Genomic DNA, 21,938 nt, shown 5'->3' with positions numbered 1-21,938 from the left:
GTTCTGTTAAGAGTAAAGGTAGCTCTCCAGGGCTTTTTTTCACATGAAAGGATAACCATTGATTTGAGTCTTGGACATGGGTCATCTCTTCCTTTCAAAACAGTACCTGCACAGAAGTCTCATAAGTGCTTTGTTTAAGAGGACTCTATATTTCTGTATCTAAAAACAAAAGTAAGATATTGGATGTATGACAGGAATTATTCTGTCTTATTTAGTTCCCAAATATTACAAGTGAGAATTTTGTTTGATGTGTGAATACTGTTACAGATCAGCCTTTTTATAAATAGGGAGAGACTTCTATATCTGATGTAAAACAGTTTTAAAGTATTAAATAGACTTTCATCACGTTACCTAAAATTAATTCTCAGAGACTGAACTGACATTTTATTGTCTTGTATTCTCAAACTGGACAAAGTTTACTTTTATTACTTCCAAGTACTTAAACCATTCTCCATTTTGTACAACTCTTTAAAAGGAAAGTGAATTGAGGTTTTTTGAAGATCACTGCATTTTCACATAAACCTGAAATTCTTTTTCTGTATGGTGTGAGTGTGAAAAAGACAATAACAAAATCCTGTAATATTTCTGCTTTGTATTTATCGGTGGCTGGGAAAAACTCAGTAGAACTGAGAAAAGATTGAGCGTAGTTGTGTATACGAATACACAAAAAAACTTCTGGTGCAGTTAAATACTGACAAGGTAAGCATTATACCTCTCTTCACAGCACAGGGAAGTCAACATTAACCTTTTCACTATCTTCAGCTGGCTTTGAAAGAGCAACATGTTAACCACAAACTTATGCAACAGAAAGGAAAATCAACCAAAAACATTCAGTCAGATTGATCCAGCCACTCACAGAATATTTAGAAGAGCAGTGTCACCTTTTTCAATTTATTTTTTAAAATGGAGCATCGTATTATTGATTATTTATATTATTGTTGAATAAAATTACTCTCAGAATTTTTTTTGCCTTCCTTTGAAAAAAATAATGTGTATTTCTCAAGGGGATAATAAGAAAGCAGGTGCAGAGTCTGTTTTTATACATTTTGCAATTACTAAATTGATTTTTATAAAGAGCTCATTTTAGAGCAACTGTGCATCAGTTTTGAAACATATTTTTCAGAGACTAGGTTTTAACTTATTTTTATACATTTCAAGAAACTTGACAGGAGTAATCTCTGTCTCATAAAGGGACCTTCATCACTGTAATCTTTTTCATAAGATTTGTAGCTGTATCAATGAGCTATTAAATGAGTTTTGGAGCAGGATTCATCTGCTTTGAATCTGGCAAAGACTTGGTGGTTTGCATTTCTCTTCTTTGGAGCCCATGTCAAGCTGTTGAACCAAGCCACCTGACATCATTCCAGTTATGTTTTTCCTAAGTAGCTTCATTTGGTGACAAGGGTCAAGATGAATGTTGATACTTTTCTCAGTGTTACTTCCATTTTATAGGCCCTCGGCTTTTCCTTGTTTATTCCTGAGATCTGGCTAGGAGCTGAATGTTAGGGTCTGATAAAGTCATCCAGGAATAGATATAGAAAATAAATACAGAAATCTCTCTAATTGGTGCAATAGCTGATGTAGATTAAGATATTCAGCAAATTGATAATCAAATCCATTCAATTTTTATAATTCACTTTTAAGATGGGGACTGGTGAAGCAATAGAAACTGAATTATGGACACAATAAAGAAGATCCCTCTTGATGGACTTTCTTAGGGGATGACAGGCCTTGCAGAGGGATGTAGAGAGTGCACTAGGCAAACATCAGTGCCATGGAATTTAACAAGAACAAATGTCAGATTCTACATCGGGAACAGAGTAATGCTGGCCACAAATATAAACAGGAGGAGGAGTGTCCAGGAGTTCCCTTTACTTGGGGTTCTGGGTGACAACAGGCTCAGCATGACCCCACACTCCAGGGGTGCTTCACACAGAGTCTGAAATTACTTCAACATATTGTTCTATTAAATAGTGATCTAATATACATAGAACTCAAGAAGAGAAAGAGTATCTTCAGATACAGGCAGATTTTCCTGAATCAATATAACCCATTTTACTGGCATAGCTAACGATATTCCTTTTACAAAGGCTCCCATGTATAAGAAAACTATATGTATGACATCATATTTTTCTGCTTTTGAAAATCCCCTAAGTATCCATCTATATTAAAACATATCTCCCTGCCTAAGTCTGACAAAGTGTGTGAAATTTTAGTGGGATACTGCTCATGATAACTACGGGACCAGTTAGGAGGGACTGGTATTGACCTGTAATATCACTAATTAAATTGCTGAGTCCCTGATCACACACAAAGCAAACATAATTTTTCAAGAAATGAGTCCCATAAGACTTATGGAAAGACTGGTGTTCATGAATTAAAAACACAATCATCTCTGCACAAACATACATGTGAAGTAAAGAACTCAGAAAGAATTAGAGATGTAGTATAAGGCAAAACATACGAGGCAAAAGAATGTAAGAAAATATGTCCTATATTACATTGGCACAAGCACCATAACATAGGTTTGAAATGTAAAGAGGAAATTCCTATTCTTTGCACAACAGAAAAAAAAAACCAACAAAACAAACAAAAAATAAATGACGATGTATCTGTTTAACCTCAATATGTGGATGCAGAGAACATGAACAACAAAATGAAGTAAAGAGAACCTAGTCACAAGCAAGGGCATGATTTGGGCTCCCTCACCTGAGTTATACACCTCATGTTCAGTTTTGTCACATCTGGACTGGCTATTTACCCATAGTGCACCAGACGACTCCAGGACTTGTGTTCAGGAAAGTCATTTCTTCAATTCAATTACTGCTGTCAGCCACTAGATAGTTTAAATTACATATCATCTGTCTCTTATGCAAAGTTCTCACTTCATTTGTCTCAGTGATTGTTTTAGATCCCATTTTGTCTTACAGGAGATAACATAAAAATCATCAGATAGCATTTATCAAGTATCACATTTTCTAGGTCTGATGATGTGCAAATGGGACTTCCATCCTTAATGAGCAAAGATAATCTCAGGGATGAGACTCTGTCCTATGACTTGAGAGCTCTGTATTAATCTCTTGGACTTAATAATGGCTGATGCTTTAATTTTTATTTCAGATCCTTCAGAGTATCCAGAGTCATAACACTATCCCAGTTAATTTAGTTGGAAACTGGTTAAAAAGCTGGATCTGAACAGCAAGTTAAGAGACAAGTACACATTACAGGGATATTATGCTTGTGGAAGATCAAATTTAACATAGATGAGTAGATATCATAATAAATAAAGGTACAGAAACATCAAGACGTGCTGGAATTTATTTTTCTGAGTAAGATAAGTAGTTTAAATTGAGAACTTTCCTTAAAAAGAAAATTGTTGCTGATACCTATACATATTTCTGGAAATTCAATACATAATATTAAATGGTATTTAGTATCAAGGCAGAAATAATTCCTTTGCACAATCCACTAACTTCGATGAATTACTTTATCTGATTATTTAGATCGCCCTTTGCAACCCATTATCTTTATTATTGTGTGAGAAAATAGGGACACACAATTGCACTTCCTCTCACCACAGAAATGCCAGAACTTCTATTATCCATAAGTTTTCTACTCTCTGGAGGAATTAATTGTCTTGAACCCAAAGGGAAAAAAATATCATAAGCTACAAAGTATTTGTTGTCTTGGGATGAATTTTTCATGCTTTTGGATCGCTGACCATGATGAATCAAGTGGTGCAGAACAAGAGATCAATCAAGAACAAGTGCCAGTGAAACTGAGAAGCACAGCAGACAAAGTGATACTGATGTCAGAAGACATGTCTGCTCCACAAAGCCCTGACTAATCTCTCACCAAACTCTAAATATGGTGATACCATTTTGAAACCGTTGACTGAACTTTCTTCAGTGAAACTCTGAATATCAACTATACAGTAAGAATTGTCTGCATGAATGCCAGCAAAGCAAAGCTTTGTAACTTGTCAGCTGCCTTCAATCCTCCATTTCTGAAAAACTTACCTACTGTATAAACAAAAATAGTCCTTATAGAGACGTACTCTGTGACATGCTTCTTCCTGAAGAGATCCTTAAAGGGATTTGCAGTAACATACATTTTGTGCATTATTCACAAAAATCTAAGATACCTACTGGAAACAAAATTAACATTATCTAAATAATAACTGTTCACTGCTTTTTCATGTGTAGAAGCTAAATTGATTCAGTTGAAAAAAATGGATGAAAAGGAGATTGCAGGACAGCAAGTGCTTTCTGTTTGCCTCATTGAAAATAAAATAACCATAAAACTAACTTGCTTTGATAAAAGTGCAATGTAGATAGAAGCTCTGCCTTTGGGTATGTTGAAGACTTAGGGAACTCCAAAGTTAAATTCATCAGTTTGCAGAAGCCAAAAGAAACCAGCTCTTTAGACTGGGGACTGAAAAAGTCTCATATACTAAGCGGATTAAGGTCTGAGGAAGATACACACCACACTGTCCAGCACACTATAGACTTTCAAATTAAACAGAGATATAGTTATCACCAAAATTATAGATGTTTTAATAGAGGAGAAATATAATAAAAAAAAAGAAAAAATAAATTAAGTAAAGCGATCATATACTTCTTATAAGAGGAAATACTGCATATACATATTACATAAATAAGATGAAATACTGCAAGGGGAACTGATACTGAATGCTACCATTTATTATTTTCAAAACCTCCCCATACCAATCACATCAATCACTTTTACCCACATTTGAGTTATGGCTATTCCCACCTACCTTTTGATGACTATTCAGCCCAGTTGCTTACTCATCCAGGTTTCTCTCAAAGAATGGAAAGAATTAAGTATCTAATAATGTGCACCTCACTCCATGAACTACAGAGAATGCCTACACATCTACACTCAGATAACATTTTTAGCATTAGTTATGTGGGATAGTCAGCAGATATTTCTCCTCACAATGTTTCCCAAATGTTTCTTTCAGGCAAATACCAGAGCTTCCTGAATCTTGAACACCTAGTTACGTGTGTCACATCTAAGTCTATCAAGGTTTGAAATAAGCTATTGGTTGTCTCATGGAGTTTCAGTTTAGGAACAAATCTTAAGGAAGAGGAATAATGCTGGGCCCTGCCCAATACATGGACAAGAAGACAAGAAGAAGTTGGTTGCCCCCCACGTTTCTTCAATAATCCAGTAGTTGCACCAAATAACTATTATAAGATCGCAGAACAGTTTGAGTTAGAAATCCCTAACCCACCTCCCATGGGCAGGGACACCTTCCACTATCTCAGACTGCTCCAAGCCCTATCCAACCTGACCTTGGACACTTCCAGGGATGGGAAGTCCACAACCTCTCTGGGCAACCTGTGCCAGGGCCTCACCACCTCAACAGGGAAGAATTTCTCCCTAATATCCAATCTAAATCTGTGTACAGTATTCACAATTTCTGTTCTATTTGCAGAGATACATGCTGATTACACTAATTAATTTACCAAAATGCATTATAGAATGCTCTTACCTTGAGCCATTGTGTCTAGTTGCAACAACCTTACACAACTTATCTTGGCATTTATCACATCTGCCTTTACTCATCTGTAGCCCAGAAAAATTAATCCTATTAGCTTTTCTCTTCCCAAATGTATCAAACACAAAACATTCCTAATGTTTGTTGCCCTTCAAATTCTGTTATAAATTGTTTTATAATATTAGCTGGGCACAATACTATTTCATGCTTCTCCCCAAACCTGCAGAAATTGCAGGAGCAATTCCTGCATTTTCCCTTCTCTATGCTCCATTCCACTTAACCATGCACTGCTTTAACCATTTTAATATAGGTGTTTCAATGGATAGGGAAGAAAATAGAGGTCAAGGCATTCTAAGGTAATTTCAAAGACACAGTCAAGAACAAATACAAATTTCTTTCTTTGGCTGCACAATATTTGCATGTTTCCCTCCCCTCACCACCTACTCCAGAGTGAGTGACTTCCCCATTAAGATGCATTCCTTTGGCAGGAACTCTCAGTACAAAACAAAACAAAAAATAATACCAAAACCCCCAACAATAACAACAAAAAAAGAGCTGTATTCTTTCTGCTCTACTGCTAAGGTCAAACTGCCAGTTTTCTTTGTGATACGTGAGACTGCACAGAACACAAATCGCATTTCCACTCTCTTCCGTTCTTCTTTTAAATGCCACAATACTGACAGTAATCACTGAGCTGAACAGATATGACACAGAAGACACTGACAGAACAAATAAGGCCCATCCTATCTTGGTTTTCCAGTGAGATAACAAATATATATTTGGTTGTCAGTGTAGCTAGAGATGCTTCTGAAGATAGGTAAGTTTTTAACCCTGTGCCATTGTGGGAAATGCATCATATGTTAAACATCCTGAGATTAATATAAATATAGAAATTCACTAGTAATAGAAAAAAAAAAAGGTGAACAGAAAATGCATTTCACAATAGATTACCAATCTAAGCTCTTAACACTGTCATATTTCTGGTAAAATATTTTATTAGTAGAAAATAAACCTACAGCACATTTATGAGAAAGATAAAAAAGAGTTTAGAAAGACAGCATGGTCTCCACACACTTTACTAACATAAACAGGTGGCATTTTATATTTCCCACATCCATCATAAGGTCTACCATATGCTTAAATGAGAGCTTTCAAGAAAAAAAAAAAGAGATAAAAGGGGATGGAAGGAATTAGAATTCAGAGACAAGTAACTCTATCACCAACCTCTTAATGATTTTTAGCAGCTTGTTAGGGTTTAAACCTGAAAAGAATTATTCATGGTATTTGTCTGTGGCATTGAACTTTGACTGTGAGCCAGGCAAACATTTGATTCCCTCGGGAACTTTCATGACAGTACAAACTGGTATTCTGTCTACCTAGGTCATTTCCTGAGCAATCATGTCTACTACAGCCTATCTCATCTGTTCCCAATACACATCCTGCTTTTTGTTGTGACTAAATTAACATCACTAGTGCCAAAGATATTCCCAAGAGTTCCAACCTTGCAAAGTATTCACTGCCTACAATTTTTATCAACTTTGTTTATAATACTCAGACTCAGAAAGCGAACAGTTAGCAATTTTTCGGAATAAAAATTTTAATTTCTGCATTTTTTTCTGCTTATAGCCAATAAGAAAGATATCTTATTCAAGAGCTTAAAAATCTATTTGAATTACACCCCTCTAAAGTATCCCAAAGCAGAAAGCTGATTTAAATACTGCTTAAAACACTAACACTCATCGAGTACGTACAGTAATGCTTTAGAAACACTCTGATGCTTGTGATGCAGCTTCAAAAACCAGTTTGATTCACAGTTATTTTAGGTAAATGAAATTGAGGAATAAAGCCTTTCAAACACCAAGTAATCCTATTCTTTAAATATGTTGTCATTGTCAATCAGCACAAGTTGTTATCGCATTGGGTTTTGCACAGCTTTCTATAAATTCTTTAAATAACACATTGGCACTAACAACTGTTTTCCTTAAAGAGTGAAAGTGCTTTTACACCTTACTTTGCACTGAAATAAATCTCACATGAGCATGTTTTAATGATACATGTATTTAAATCTGTTTATGACCATTGGCATTTTGTTTTGATTTTTCCTCCTACTGCCACTTGTTCAAATGTTATTATAGCAAGGCAGCATTTTATTTACATTGTAATAAGCAGTAAAAGCTGGTGAATGAGAGCAAAGGTAACAGCTGGGTCACAAAGAATAAGAGAAAACATATAGAAATTAATGTATTTTTTTTTTTGCAACTTGTCATTTTTTTCCCAGACTGGGGGAAAACAGACCTTAATTTTACTTCCTGGTATTGAGTGAGATTTATCTCCAGCAGCACTGTGACTCATTATTTTGTTTTAGATTCTTATTTGTGGATGAATGTAGTTCTCCAAAGAACCCAGAGGAGTCTGACAAATGCTGGGCCTCCCACTGATTTCACTGTGTGTTAAGTATTGCTAAGTCTGGAGCCCACAGACTCCTCTCTGTTCTGGATGGTTGTCAGAACACTACACTGGAGAAGCATCACTTTGCCTATCACTCCATAAATTTAAATTAATGTTTAATTTACACAGCCTCATACGTGGCTGAGAAAAGCAAAAAAGGACTGTGCCAAGAAGAGACTTGGAATCATACAATCAATAAAAAGTAAGATCATCAAGTCCTAACATTAAGCCAGCACTGACAGGTTCACCACTAAACTGCATTCCTGAACTCCACATGCACAAGTTTTCCGAATACTTCTAAGGATGGTGAATCCATCACTGACCTGGAGAGCCTTTTCCAATGTTTGACCACTCTTTACTTGAAGAAATTTTTCCTAATATTCAGTCTACACCTCCTTTGATGCAACTCGAGAGCACTATCTCTTGTCGTTTAGCTTGTTACCTTGAAGAAGAGATTGATCTCCACTTCCCTGAAACTTTGTGCTACTGCCTATCCAGCTTCCTATTCTAGAAATCCAGTGCATGAAAAACATAGGATAAGAAGTCAAAGAGGCAAGAGAAAGATTCCTTAATATGACCTCTCTGTACCTTTTTGCTACAAGTACCCCAGAAGATATTGGAATGCAACCATTGACCATTAGCATCTAGTAGTCTAGTAGACAATGAAAAGGCAGCATCTGATATCAGTGCTCCTTGAAGTACAAACTACTGCACTTTCCTTCTATCCCTTTGTTCCCTTATCACTGCTTTACTCATCTGTGCCTAGTTTTCTGTTTTCTCAACCTTTTTCCTACGTCTACTTTTTTCTGTTTTCTTGTTCTCTGTTCTTATTTGTTCACCTCTATTATATTTCCCCTTTCCATTGCTTGATTTATTTCTTTTGTGGTTTCTGTTTTGCCTTTTTTACTAACCCCTTCCTTGCCCATAAATACCACAGCCAACTGTCAGTTTGAGAAAGTTACCTGAAAAAAAAAAAGAAAAAAGTAGAAGGTTTTGTGTTTTACTCCTTTTTATGTTAGCCATTTAATAATTTTTAATTATCTTGTGAAAGATTTGAAAAGTGGGTCTTTTGTGTTCCAAGTTTTATAAGAACAGACCAGTAAACCGAGCACCCACTGAGAGAGAGACACTCATGCCAATTCACATTTTTTGTACACACTGGGAAATCTTTGAAACTGCTGTACCTGAAAGAAAGACACAGGAACTTGGTTTCTGGAGCTCATGAGGGGCTACTTGTTTACTGCAAAGATGATTCTTTCTTCTCCTGTACTCCTAGGAGAGAAATAACTGTTTCTAGAAGGAGAACTCATGAGATGCAGGAACACAGCCTTTGGCTGTACCCAGAGTCAGATACTGCACCAAGCAGAGCTCTGGCATACTGTCTGTGATGAGTGATCAGATGACCATGTCACCAGGCAACCCAAGCAAGATTATTCATTGTGGAGAAAATGTCTAATGATTACTTTATAACTGAATTGAGAAAGGAAAATATTTTCTATTTAAGAAGTACAGACAAATTTTAGAGAATGAAAATTTTGTAGTCTGCCAGGCATTCTGTTTATTTGAAACAAAAGACAATTTGACAATGCTTTGGTTTCAGTTTGAACACTGGATAAAAAATGTGAAACAACAGAACAAATTTTGGAAGCTGCTAAAGAGATATTTTTGTAAAGACACCGCAGATCCTGTTCAGCAGGGAAAATTTCAGTGTAATACAACAAGCTGATATGCAGGTAGTAGGCTAGTAAAGTTACAAATGGAATCACAGGATCTGACAGAAAATATGAATTTCATCTAGGGCTCCTTTATTTTAGGCATATAAAAATGGATGAGAATTACAGAATTACATTAGCACTTCAGTGAGATTTCAAGGAAAGAAATTACAAAACACTTCTTAAACTGAAGTCAGTGTAAGCTAAAGAAGAACTATGTGCATCAGTCTCTCAGCTGATTGCAGCTTTTACATTGCAAAAGCTCATGAAATTTATTTTTAAAACTTACAACCATTCCTGAGTCCATCTTTGGTCCCCTGAAGTAACCAGTCTAGTTCTTGTGTTTTGTCCAAATGAAAAGATAAAAATACTGATCACAACAGGCAACTGAGTTAAAAACATACCTCTTTTCGAGGCCAAATGCAAGATGGTCCATCTTGGCAACTCCTGAGATAGTCTTTTATACACACATGCACACACTTTTCTTTTGTGTATTCTTCACCCAATTTGATACAAAGTGATTTTAGTCAGTGTCTCCAATGAAATCTGGTTAGTGGGTGGGTAATGCACTAGCAAATCATTAGAGCTTGCAGCAAAGTGCCTTCCCCCTCTGAAACTCGGACCCTACACTGCACTCTGTCATTGGAGCTGTGTGAGTATGATGAGACTTCTAGCTCCTAGGAAAGAAAATCAGACAAGATTGCAGGCATAAAGAGAGGATAATTAATGGACAAATTAGAAGTGGAAAAGGGTTACCAGAGGAATGGAATGAAATAAAATGAAAAGTACAGAGAGAAAACAGATGAAAGCAGTAACAGAATGAAAAACAAGACAAAAAACCAACCAAACAAAACAAAACAAAGCAACAACAACAAAACAAAAAAACAAACACCAAACCCTTTCTTTACCGTAATTTTGAGAATGCCCCTAATGGAATAAATTTCATCCAAATTCCAGCAGACACCATGTGCCAAAAATGTTGCAGATGGCTCAGCTCAGCAGCAGGGATGGCTTGGAAGGCAAACAGTTCCTGTGGCTGCCTCAACAGATTGTTTACAGCAAAGATACTGACAGTGCCCAGCCATTGTCATGAAACAGTGCTTGTTCCCTTGTTTGAGACTTCAACCTGGCATTTCAAATGGCAGATTTGTGTGTGGTTGAAACCAATACAGTCCTTGATAGTTCAATTCTTGTCACTGAAGAAGAGTCCAGAAGGTTTTCTGTCTCTGTATAGCAAGCAGGATGAATGGGAAAAACTGAGCAGGACTCAACTCACTAAAATCTTCAATAAGTGAAACCCTCTTTGAATGAATCACACCATGGAAAACAAATTCCTGAACATAACCTTCTGTGACTTCTAATCATATAGAATCATAAAATATCCTGAGTTGGAAGGGGCCCACAAGGACACTGGATCCAACTCCTGGCCCTGCACAGGACAACCCCAACAGTCTCACCTCTTCCTGATAGCCAGCCTAGACCTTGCCTGTCACAACTCCATGACATTCCCTTCTGATAATTGTTCACATTGAAGAGACGTAGATGAAAATCCCAAATCAGTACATCTAATTTTCATCAACAGAAAAAAGAGCAGTTTCTTTTGCAGGAGGTGAGCCAACAGATTTGCTTACCTTCCATCTGTACCTCTACTCAGTATAACCTGTGGCATGGCAAGTACTTTAAGGGTGCTACCTTATCATGTTTATAGTTCTGCAGGAGCCTTTATAGTCTTCAGCTCTGTGTCAGGCAACATAAATGACTATTTTTTTCCATACACAACAAATAAACACACTTTGAGACCAATCAGTATATCTGGCTAGCAGTCTGAACACAAAGAAAACTGTTGGCTATTTGCATTAGTAATGCCATATCCACTAGAATTCCTGAGGACTATTATCTCTTAATTTTAAGGATAAAAGTATTTCTTCTTTACTATGAGAAAATTTGAAGGCTGTAAATGCTATTTGTATTCAAGTATATTTTTTCTTTAATGTTCAATCTCTATGCAATATATTCTGTCTTAAATTACCACAAACCTAAAAGACTAATGAAACTTTCACCAACCTCTTCATTCCAAATGCTATTCTACAATCTGCTTCACCTTGTTTTAAGCAAATCATTATGTCACTCTTATTGATCCAAGGAAGTCCGAAGGTTTCATACATCACTAATTATATATGTTTTAATTCCAATTTTATCATTTAACTTGTTAATCAGTTCTGGTCCCTTTTTTTCTCAAATTTTGGAAAACATGTATTCTTTTGTTATCTATTATTTTCAAATATCATGAATTCTCCATGTCCTGTTCCAAAGTGGCATGGACACTAACAGCTAACTTGTTAGCCTTATCCAAGTGAGTATTCATCACCCAGATGTTTGATGGGAGAACCTGGACTAATCAACCCATTCACATTACAGCTCCATCCAGTCCCACTTATATTAAATCCCTGTATACATATGCAAGTTGCATAATAAAGAACCATGGACTACTGCCTAACAGAGTTATTTGAATATAGTCAGAGTAATTTGTCATCATAAATCATATTGTGTCACCACTTTTATCATCTCTTGGTCTTCTTCGAACTCCGTCCGATTTATCAGACAGCTCTTAGTATTGGAGAAACCAGAACTTGGACAGCTTCCTCAGTAGCAAATTGGTATCTCACAAATTGATATATCACCCTCCTATTAAATACTGAAGGCATAATTGAATCCTCCACCCCTCCAGCCACTGCATTACGTAAACTGGAAAAATAATGAAAACATCTTTAACTTGTTTCCCTGAGGCAAATAATTTGTCCACAAGGACTGCCCATGGACAAGAAAATTGATTAATAAGGAATGTGTTTAATCCTTTTAAGGGAACCATGTATGCACTTAAAATACATGAAGACTATCAGAAAAAAGTCCGGAATTATTTGAACCTCAGCTTCAATGGTCCAAAATAAGATAACACATATGGAAACATAGAATTTAGGTCCCCACTAGAGATGAGATTGCACAGGTGACTCCCCTGGGGGAAAGACTAAGTAACTTCAGGGTTACTGAAGATATTCCTCTGTATGTGACTTCTGTGAACTACACCTTAACAAAGGAAGTCATTATTCTCAGAGGAACAAAAAATAACTGCCCAGAGGAAACCAGTAGTTAATCTTGCTTCTAGTAAGGCCAGTAGTAGAATAGCAAGAGAATTTTTAGAATTCATATGCAGAAAATGATGTGCAAATATGGTAATCAAAGATACAAAATACTCTGAGCAGGAAAAGAATGTTCTACAAGTAAAGTTTCAGATACTCTGTGTATTGATCAGAAAGAAGATGATATGAACTAATAACTGTATACAGGTATTAAGAGGTAGCAAAATAAGAGAATAGGGTTGTTTGGTTTGGTTGGGGTTTTTTTGTTTTTTTAAGGTATTAATAAAAAGATCAGATTAAATGGCCAGAAGTTGGAATTACACAAAATTAATCTTGAAACAAATTCAGTAACCTATCTGTGAAGGTAACTAAAACATATCAATAGTTTTGTTAACAAAGTATACATACTCCAGAACTCTGCATATATAAATTCTTCAGTGCTTAATCTGATTTATGGGAAAACTGGAAGTTGCCCTTACCCAAAGTTCTCTGGCATTGCCAGGCCTTCTTTACAATGTGTTTGTTTACTTTGTCAAGGAGAAAATGCAACTTACACCACAATCATTCTGGCATATAACATTTGTACTTCTGCATTAGAATTATGACTGCACTTCAGTTTATAGAATTCCAGACACAACAAACATAACTGGTGGCTTACAGTGCTCAGTTAGAATTTCTTCTCCATGGATACTTGAATTTCAAGATGTATTACCACGTCGTTTGGTCTGTACCACTGTCAGTATTCTGTTCCTTCTCTTTCACAGCCTCACACTGTCACTTCTGTATCACATAACACCCAATTTCAGGTTACAGTCAGTATTATAAAGTGATCAAGAGAATTTTTATATGTCATTTTGACTGGTCAATACCCTTATGCTTTCAAAACTGTTACCAAAAAAGAAGTTTCGCGTGGTCATCAGATATCCTTTCATACTTTTTAAAAAAAAAAAATAATAAAATTTGGATGAGTATAATCATTTCCCTAAATTTTCCACACATTAAAATCCGAATTTTCTTTTTGTTTCTTTACCATCCCCCCTCACCCCCTTCTCCACCACCCCTTCCCCCCAGTAGAGAATGATGAACAAACAACTCTTTTTAGAGGCACTTATGGAGTTATAGGAGAAGCAGAACCAAATTAAAACACCAAAAACTATATTTGTATTGACTTTGAGGGAAAAAAGCCCCAACTTGGATTGCCTTAACTGCAATCCACAGCATGCCCAAGCACTTGAGAAGGAACTTTTTTCACCTGGACTCAGACTGAGAAGTAACTTGATCCTACACCTCATCCTGGCAACTGGCTTACCTTGGGAGATGATAGTGTAGCTTGAAAAAGATCATGTACTAATTTATCTCCAGAGAGTTAGCAAATAGCTGGAGTGAGCCAGTTTTCCAGTACACACTCCATGGAAGTACCTCTGATTACTGGGGCTCTTGTTATGGGGACATACTGGAAATTAACAGGCGTAGAATTTGCTTTATTTACACAGAATAAGAGGTAAAACTGATCAGAAAAATAAATAGAAGGGCAGTTGATCACATAAATAAAAGAGAATTCTGTATTTAATCTTATTCCTTGTACTGAAATTCCTGCATCACAAAACCCCATCGTTTTTATGCATTTTGAAAATTATTTGTACACAAGATGTTGAAATTAATTGGATGAGTCATTCAAATCTGTAGAAATACTGTTTTTATGAAACACTGAGAATAGAAAAAACAATAAATTCATGGAAATCTGTGGGTAATAATTTTCCATTACACAGAGGTTTCTTATTTTATTTGGTTGCACAGGTGCAACAATTTTTAAAATTTTTTTAGTCGCTGTGCAACCCACAGGTTAATCATCAATAATGCTTTGCAGAATGTGCTACAGTCAATTATTGTTATTAGTGTAATTGGTTTGCTAAATCTAAGCCAGAAATAGATGGCCTCAGCATGAAAAGGCTCTTTGGTGTATGCTTTTTGTAACACTGAAAAACAGAGACAAACCAAGAGATCTGAGCTGTATCAGGCAGGTATTATGAAAGTATCTCAAATACTGACATCTGAAGGCATTTGTAACCAGAATGGGCTTCAAAATCACTCTGATTCTTAGGGTTTAAACCCTATGTCTAATGACCTCAGGCAGGTTTAAATGGTACTAAGGTGGTCTGAGAAGACTAAGTGTCTAATTCTCTTTTTAAATTGAAAACTACCTACAAATAGAAATATGTAATTTTGGTATGCACTATAATTAAATGAGAGTAAGTAGAAAACTCATTTAATTTCATTTCACTTTAATTTCATTTTCAGTTTAATTCCTGGATCTAGCCTAATTTTGGTCTGAACTTGCATCAGACTGTACCTGGTGTTCTTGATGACAGACACAACATACACAAAGTAATAAATTAACATGTTGCTCTGAAAACAGAAAGTTTTGTTTTCAGAAGTCTTAGAATGGGTAATTTATTCTAGGGCATCTATAATCCATAATTGCAGTACAGAAATCAACTCCTATGAAAATTTACATAGATCTTTGTTCTTTTTAATTAAACATGACTATTTATTCTGATCTGTGGTTTTGGAGTGTTTGGGTTTTTTTGTGTTGTTGTTGTTGTTGGTTTTTAAATTTTATTTCTTTTTAATGGAACATTAGCACTAAGTTTGAAATGTGAGGATGCTTAAGTAACAATTCTTAAACCATTTGCAGTTTACACATCATTACCCTAGAAGTGATGGGCATCAGATTTGGATGTTCTGAGCTTATCTTCTTTTTACCAGTTCTTGGGAAATTTCTACCACACTGAATAGCTCAAATAACAAGACATTGACCATCCACCTGGACTGCCCATCACCTTCAAGCAAATAACTGAAGAGACAAGTCTGATAATCCAAAGCAAATACTCTATAAACATCAATGCCAAAGAACATCCATTGTTGATCTCCTTTTCCTAACTCTCCCCATGCACAAATACAATCACCACCCTCATCCCCTCAGAACAAGCATGCAGTTTTCAGTGCAAAGACCTCCATACACACAGGATGAAGTGTCAGAATAAGAGATTCAAAGAGGGTGGGAAACAGCAGATCAAAATGCCATAGGGATCTCTTGAAGTGAACTACATCCAGCATAAAAAGAAATCCAACATTTCTCAGCCTTGGTTCCTATGGACTATTCATTCAAAAGCTGAATTATTTAACATTGAATGTATTGAGGAATGGAAAGTCCTTCATGCGAAAGAAGTTTCCCACTCAGTAACTTAACCCCAGCTGTTACTGTTTTTATCATGACTTAAAAGCAAAATAAGAAGGAGAAAAAAAGCAAAAAAAAAAAAAAAAAGGCCAGGTTATTAACAATATGTCAAAATATATATAATTTATTTGTCAAAATCAAAATTGGAAATTGTTTTATTTTAATCTTTCATCTTTATTCTACCCCAATCTATTCTTTTTGGTTAAATTCATTATGTTCTGGACAGAATAAATCTAGGTCACTAGGGCAAAGCAGAGCTCATCTTGTAGAATTAAAGTAGTCATTTAGGTCTTTTTCTGCTTGTAATCTACTGTAAATTAATCCTGTTTATGTAACAGTCAGAATGAATTAATGATTTATTGAATTGCTTAAATTTTTCTTTATCAGAATTCTATCACTTGGACTACCTCTCAGTTCATGTCCATTACACATCAGGAGTTCATAGCTAGTAAATGTTGAACCACCCACCACCTTTCTTATTAACTCTTAATAATGCTCAGTTGCTAGTTTTGTTTGAGTATTTTCACCAAGAAGTTTCACGTTTGTGAAAACAGAAAGTTTTCATTAATCCCAATGAATATTCATAACTATCCACTTAATCCTGTCTTTATTTCTCTACAACATGGAAACACACAATTCTAGTTGTTCATTATGTGGTTCTCAGCTTTGGAGATGTATCATTACTTTGTGCAATCCACAGATTTGAAGGCTTTATTCTCATAATACTAACAGCTAATGTTTTCTGAGTCAGGAGATTTGAATAAACTAAATTTGTGATTTAAACTCTGATCTAAGAGTAGAACTCTGAAATTTTCTCAATGTGCATATATAGTTTGACTGTTTTGATTCAATCATGCTATAACTTTGGTATGGTTTGTAATATCTTTTGGTGAGGCAGTTTTCAAAATTACATTGTTTGTACAAACATATATTTGGGGGAAAAAATTGCTGCCATCTTTTGGATGCACTCAGGAAAAAAAGTTAAAAAAAAATTAATCACTGAAACATCCAGCTAACACATCCTGGACACCTGCTTGACCATGGAAAAGATAATTTGAAATTGCACAAATTTACTCTGAGCTAACCAATATTTTCTTCTTTCCCATTTTATGTAGTGATTATAGAGTAACATCTGTGCAAGAATTGTTTGCTTGGTTAAGCAATACTGATGGGAAATAGCTTTTACTGAAAGATGTGCCACTGAAGCTGAAGCCAAACATAACAACAATGCAAAGATTATGGATATAGAGAGAACATTATGTCCGCTTCCAATATTTAATTTTTTTGCACCTACACTTCATCTTGAGTAAAAATAAAACTTGTTTTATCGACACTATTATTACAGTTTAGTGTCACACCTTATTTATCCTGAAATTTCCTTGGAATCTCTTCTGGATATATTCTGTTATCCTGCTTCTTGTTATTTCTTTTCTCTTTCTGTTCTCCTTTTCAATTTTCATAGGATGTAATCAAATGCCTGTAGTGTGGCCAGTTCAGTACTCTGACTTCTGAGACAAACTCTGCATGTTCAGCAAAGTCTTTGTAAGAACAGAGACTGCTAGTTTCAGTGAGAATAAATCAAAGGTGATAATATCTGGGATAAAGAAAACACTGTCTGGAGAAAATAATGACTCCGCTGAAAAGATATCATTGTTAGACACTAGCATATCTTACTCGCTCTGGACCGTGATATTAAAATATGCTGCAAATCTGTCTTATCTCCTGGAGTGAAACTTGGGCAGGCATTCTGTACCTGTCCGGAGAGGAGAGGAGACTATCAGCTGAGCCACAATGACACTCACCAGAAAAAAAAAAAAAAAACAAAAACCAAAACACACACACAAAAAAAAGATGTGGGGAAGAACAGAGTCACTCTAGGCATCCTTTGTGCTCTCATTGTACAGCTGACTTTGCAGTTAGTTTCATCTCTGTACAGGGACTGTCCGGCTGACAAGTTCCATTCCTACTGTCCTGCAGACCATCACCCCTCTCCAAGTCCCAGAGTGATACAGCCACTTGGTGTTAAATCAGCAGCAGCAACCTGCCTGCTCTGCCTTGACACCGCAGAACCAAGGTCAGTTTTACACAAAGAAAGAATTAAAAAGGCTTATAACACTCCAGTGAAATAAATTAAGCTGACTCATTGCCCCAAACTCAAATTATAGTCTTTTATCCAAGCCATGTGCAAGAAAACCCTCAATAAACAATGTCCTTGTCCTGTGAACTTTATGCTCCAAATTCACCCCTTCTCCCCAGAAATGCTGTTGCTGAAACTTACCACTCTTGCCAACTCCCCCTGCTCCCAGCATCACCACTTTGTACTCTCTGGAGCCTGCTGAAGAATTGCTGGAGGAGCTGATCACTTCATTTTCTAGCTCCATCTTGTACGAGGAAGAAGAAGGAAAACAGCAGAAAAAAAACAACTGGCAGATGCTTTCTCTGATCTTAAACAACTGTAAAAGCTGTGCTGGGGGGGGGGGGGGGGGAGGCAGAAAAGAAAGGTATAATGCAAGAGGTATGATTTATCAGCCTCACACTCACTGCTGTGCCTGTGTTAGCTGGAGAAGGTCTCATAGCAACCACTTTAACAGCTTCCAATAAAAATCTCTCTCTGCCCCCTCCCAGCTCTGTATCATTCTCTGTGTTTCTCTTCCTGGACAGCAGCAGTTTTGTGAGGCTCAAGAGCACTGGTACCTCTGAGGTTGCTGTGTCATTGAAATCAAATAGATCGGAGTCTCCAGAAAAAGAAAATGGATCAAATTTCTTAGATATGATGTTTGTTATTCCATGTAGCACTTGCTTGAATCTTAATCATAAAACAGACCAGACAACCTTCTTGTCACCTTGGAGTTAAATATTCATCCTATGATCATCAAGTTTGCTAGATTTACAGTTCATACTACCAAAAGTGAAATTAATAGCAACTTTTAAGCTTATTGTAAACACAGAAGATTTCTAAGGCTAGGTTTGTCCCAGCATCAATACTCATTTTAGTTTAATTTTCATCAATTATTTGCAGAAATAAACCAGATTTTTTTCTTTCTTTTCATTTGGCAGTGGGAGGGGTGTTAGAGATGGGCGGGAAATGTTTTGCTTGTTCTTTTCCTTTTTTCCCCCCACACATAATTTCAGGAAACAGGGACTGATGGAGGTGGGGGGAAAGAAGAAAACTAAGTTGTTGTAAGTATTCATTACTAATATGAAATGATTTGTCTTATCAAGATGACCAGCCCCAAAGAATATGAAAGAAAAATAAAGTAAAAAGCTGGTGAATGACATTCAGCATGGAAAACTCATTAGAATTAATCAGTGAAAACTTACAGCAAAATACTGCAGCTCTTCTTTGATTTCTGATTTTGCTTTTAATGGTTTAGTCTATTTAAATAATGTGATCAGTAAAAAGATATTTGCCCAGATTTAACTATTATACAGGGGTTTGAGGACAAAAAAATATTTACTGCAAAAGGGGTGGAAAGCAAAAACTTTGGAAAGTGCTGCACTTTCATGACAGATGGAACTGCTAAGTAGACAGGGAAATGGAAGCAGTAGAAGCAACTAGTAAAGTACCTTGGAAGCTAGACACCTTCATCTGTCCACTATTCCAATTATTTCACAGAGAGCAAGCATGTGATATTACATAGGATTACAGAACGGAAAGTTGAAAGGGAAAGAAAAAAAATCATTGGCTGATGAAGGACAGGATTTAAAGAAAATTAAGAAGGTATAGGAGGGAACATGTATGAAAAATAGTTGAATGGTTTTAGAAAACACAAGATTAAAAAAAGCCAGATATGTAGATATGATAATAATAAATAGAATGAAGAAGGTGAACAGAAAATGAATACTCATTTTCCCTTCTAATTAAGAAAATTAGGAAACAGTGGATGAAAAAGAAAGTAACCCAGTTCAGAAACAAAGTACTTAGAAAAAAGCATGACCGACTTAGTAAAATTTTGATACTTGAATTTTTGGGCAGCGTAAATGAACTTGTAATGAAAGAGAATTTAAATACAGAGTAATACAAAATCCATTGCAGACTAATAAAATCGCTTGCTTATGGAGTACTCAAATCTCACACCAATGAAACCAGGAAAAACATGGGAAAATCAAAGCTTAATTGTCTATTTTCAGTTACACTGAAAAAGAGAGCAGAGGGAGACCCACTATGTTCTAAGAACTCGTTTGGAGTCAAGACCTGCTACTGTTGTCCTAGGGGATTTCTGTGGTAACCATGCTATGAGAAGCTCTCTAGTGTGAAAGTTGGGTGGCTCTATTGATGCCTAGGGAAATCTCGGAATGGTTTGGTAATCAGAGTATAAAACAAGACTTACACAGGAAATTCTGAATGTAATAATGTGGTGTCTAAATATTGAACTTCAACAGGAAGAGACAGGTAGGTCAGTTAATCCCTGTGGTAATTAGAATTTCATTTACTTTAAAATCATTCTCATGTGCTCATTATTAACACATTAGATAGAACTAATAATAATACCAAAACTAGTGCTTAGAACCACTGGGCTTTTCTCAAAATCTCCCATCAAATCAGCAGCCTTCTCCTGAGAAGCTTTTATCCCCATAACTGGCAGCAACATCTGGCTGACACTAAAATGTCAAGAAAATGAGTGATTGTGGGCATACCTTAATAGGTGACCTAATCAAAATGTATTTATATATATTAAAAAAAATAGTGAACATTATGCATACATTATAGATAAGAATGAGTCAGGTTTTTTCCATCTCTTTTTGTCAGAGAAAAGTAACAAGTCGTTTTTTTGTTTTTAGAGCTAGAACATGAGGAAGGATTTTATGAAATGGAAGAGGCTAAAAAAGGGAATTATGCTAGAGCAGGACGAAAAGAAAGCATTAAATGGAAAGCCAATTCCTCATCTTTTAAGAAAAACTAGAAAAAGAAAGCATTTTTTGTCTGAAAAAGTAGAATGAAATGTCTTTTGATTGAGGGTTAATCATGTAAAATATCTGCTTTAAAGACAAAATCATGTTGATTTAACTTCAGCAGTTTATATAACTTTTATTATATTATATAAAACAAGCATACTGGAAAAACACATCCCCCTACATTTCACAGAGATTTGCCTATGGCTTTAAAAGGCAATACTGCATTCCCATTTATAACACAGGACTTTTTCTAATTGGTTTTCATCATAACTTGCTATGGACAAACAACCCACTCTACCCTAATTTCATTCAATTCAATAGTGGAGCAGAAGCATTTAGCTTTATTCCCATTTATGATAGCATCAGTTAGACTTCATTCTCCCACTTGAGCAGTAAAATACAATGGTTTGCTTTCAGTCTGCTGCCAACAAAACCAGTACTGAGGTGATTTGAAATTGTTCAGCTTATTAACATGTGGAAAAATATCACCAATATCAATGTTTTGCAGATAACAGGAAGAAACAGTACAAAATACAACAATTGAACATGAGACACTAGAATTTTTACAGTGTGTGACATTCCAAAAGGTGGGGGGGTAAAAATCTTGGAGTACTAGCTTATGATGAACCATTCATTTAAGATACTTGGCTCTATTTCTGTTCACATATTGTTTGTGACTCTATGGCAGTTCTGACATTTTTCTTCTATTTTTTAAAATTTTTTCTAGTCAAACTCACAGTAGAATACAGTAATCAATTAAACCATTAACTATTCAAAATCTAGCAACTGCTTTTCTTGAATTCGTATTGTGTTGGTTAAGACTGAAATAGCTGTATGTTCAGATCTTTAGGGGTTCTTGGATCTGAAGCAAAAGAAAACGTACAGTTATGTTAGAAGAAGATAAGGGGTTTTTTATAGAGCAAATGTCATTAGAAAACACGTTTTATTCATTCTACATCCTCACTTGCTCTGGGGTTGGT

The 21,938-nt window shown here is 35.8% G+C and overlaps 1 protein-coding gene across 1 annotated transcript in view; it reads right to left on the bottom strand.

Annotated features, from left to right (window-relative positions):
* RIT2 (Ras like without CAAX 2) overlaps positions 1-18,631 on the bottom strand; it is a 191,244-nt gene extending 172,613 nt beyond the window's left edge. The window contains exon 1 of the mRNA XM_071580582.1: positions 18,341-18,631. Coding sequence (XP_071436683.1) covers positions 18,341-18,443 — 103 coding nt within the window. The 5' untranslated portion in view covers positions 18,444-18,631. The remainder of the gene's footprint in view (positions 1-18,340) is intronic.
* Between the last annotated feature and the right edge of the window lie 3,307 nt (positions 18,632-21,938).

Source organism: Pithys albifrons, chromosome Z, assembly GCF_047495875.1.
Source record: "Pithys albifrons albifrons isolate INPA30051 chromosome Z, PitAlb_v1, whole genome shotgun sequence".
Classification (NCBI taxonomy): domain Eukaryota; kingdom Metazoa; phylum Chordata; class Aves; order Passeriformes; family Thamnophilidae; genus Pithys; species Pithys albifrons.
This window is presented reverse-complemented; position numbering and strand designations above follow the sequence as displayed.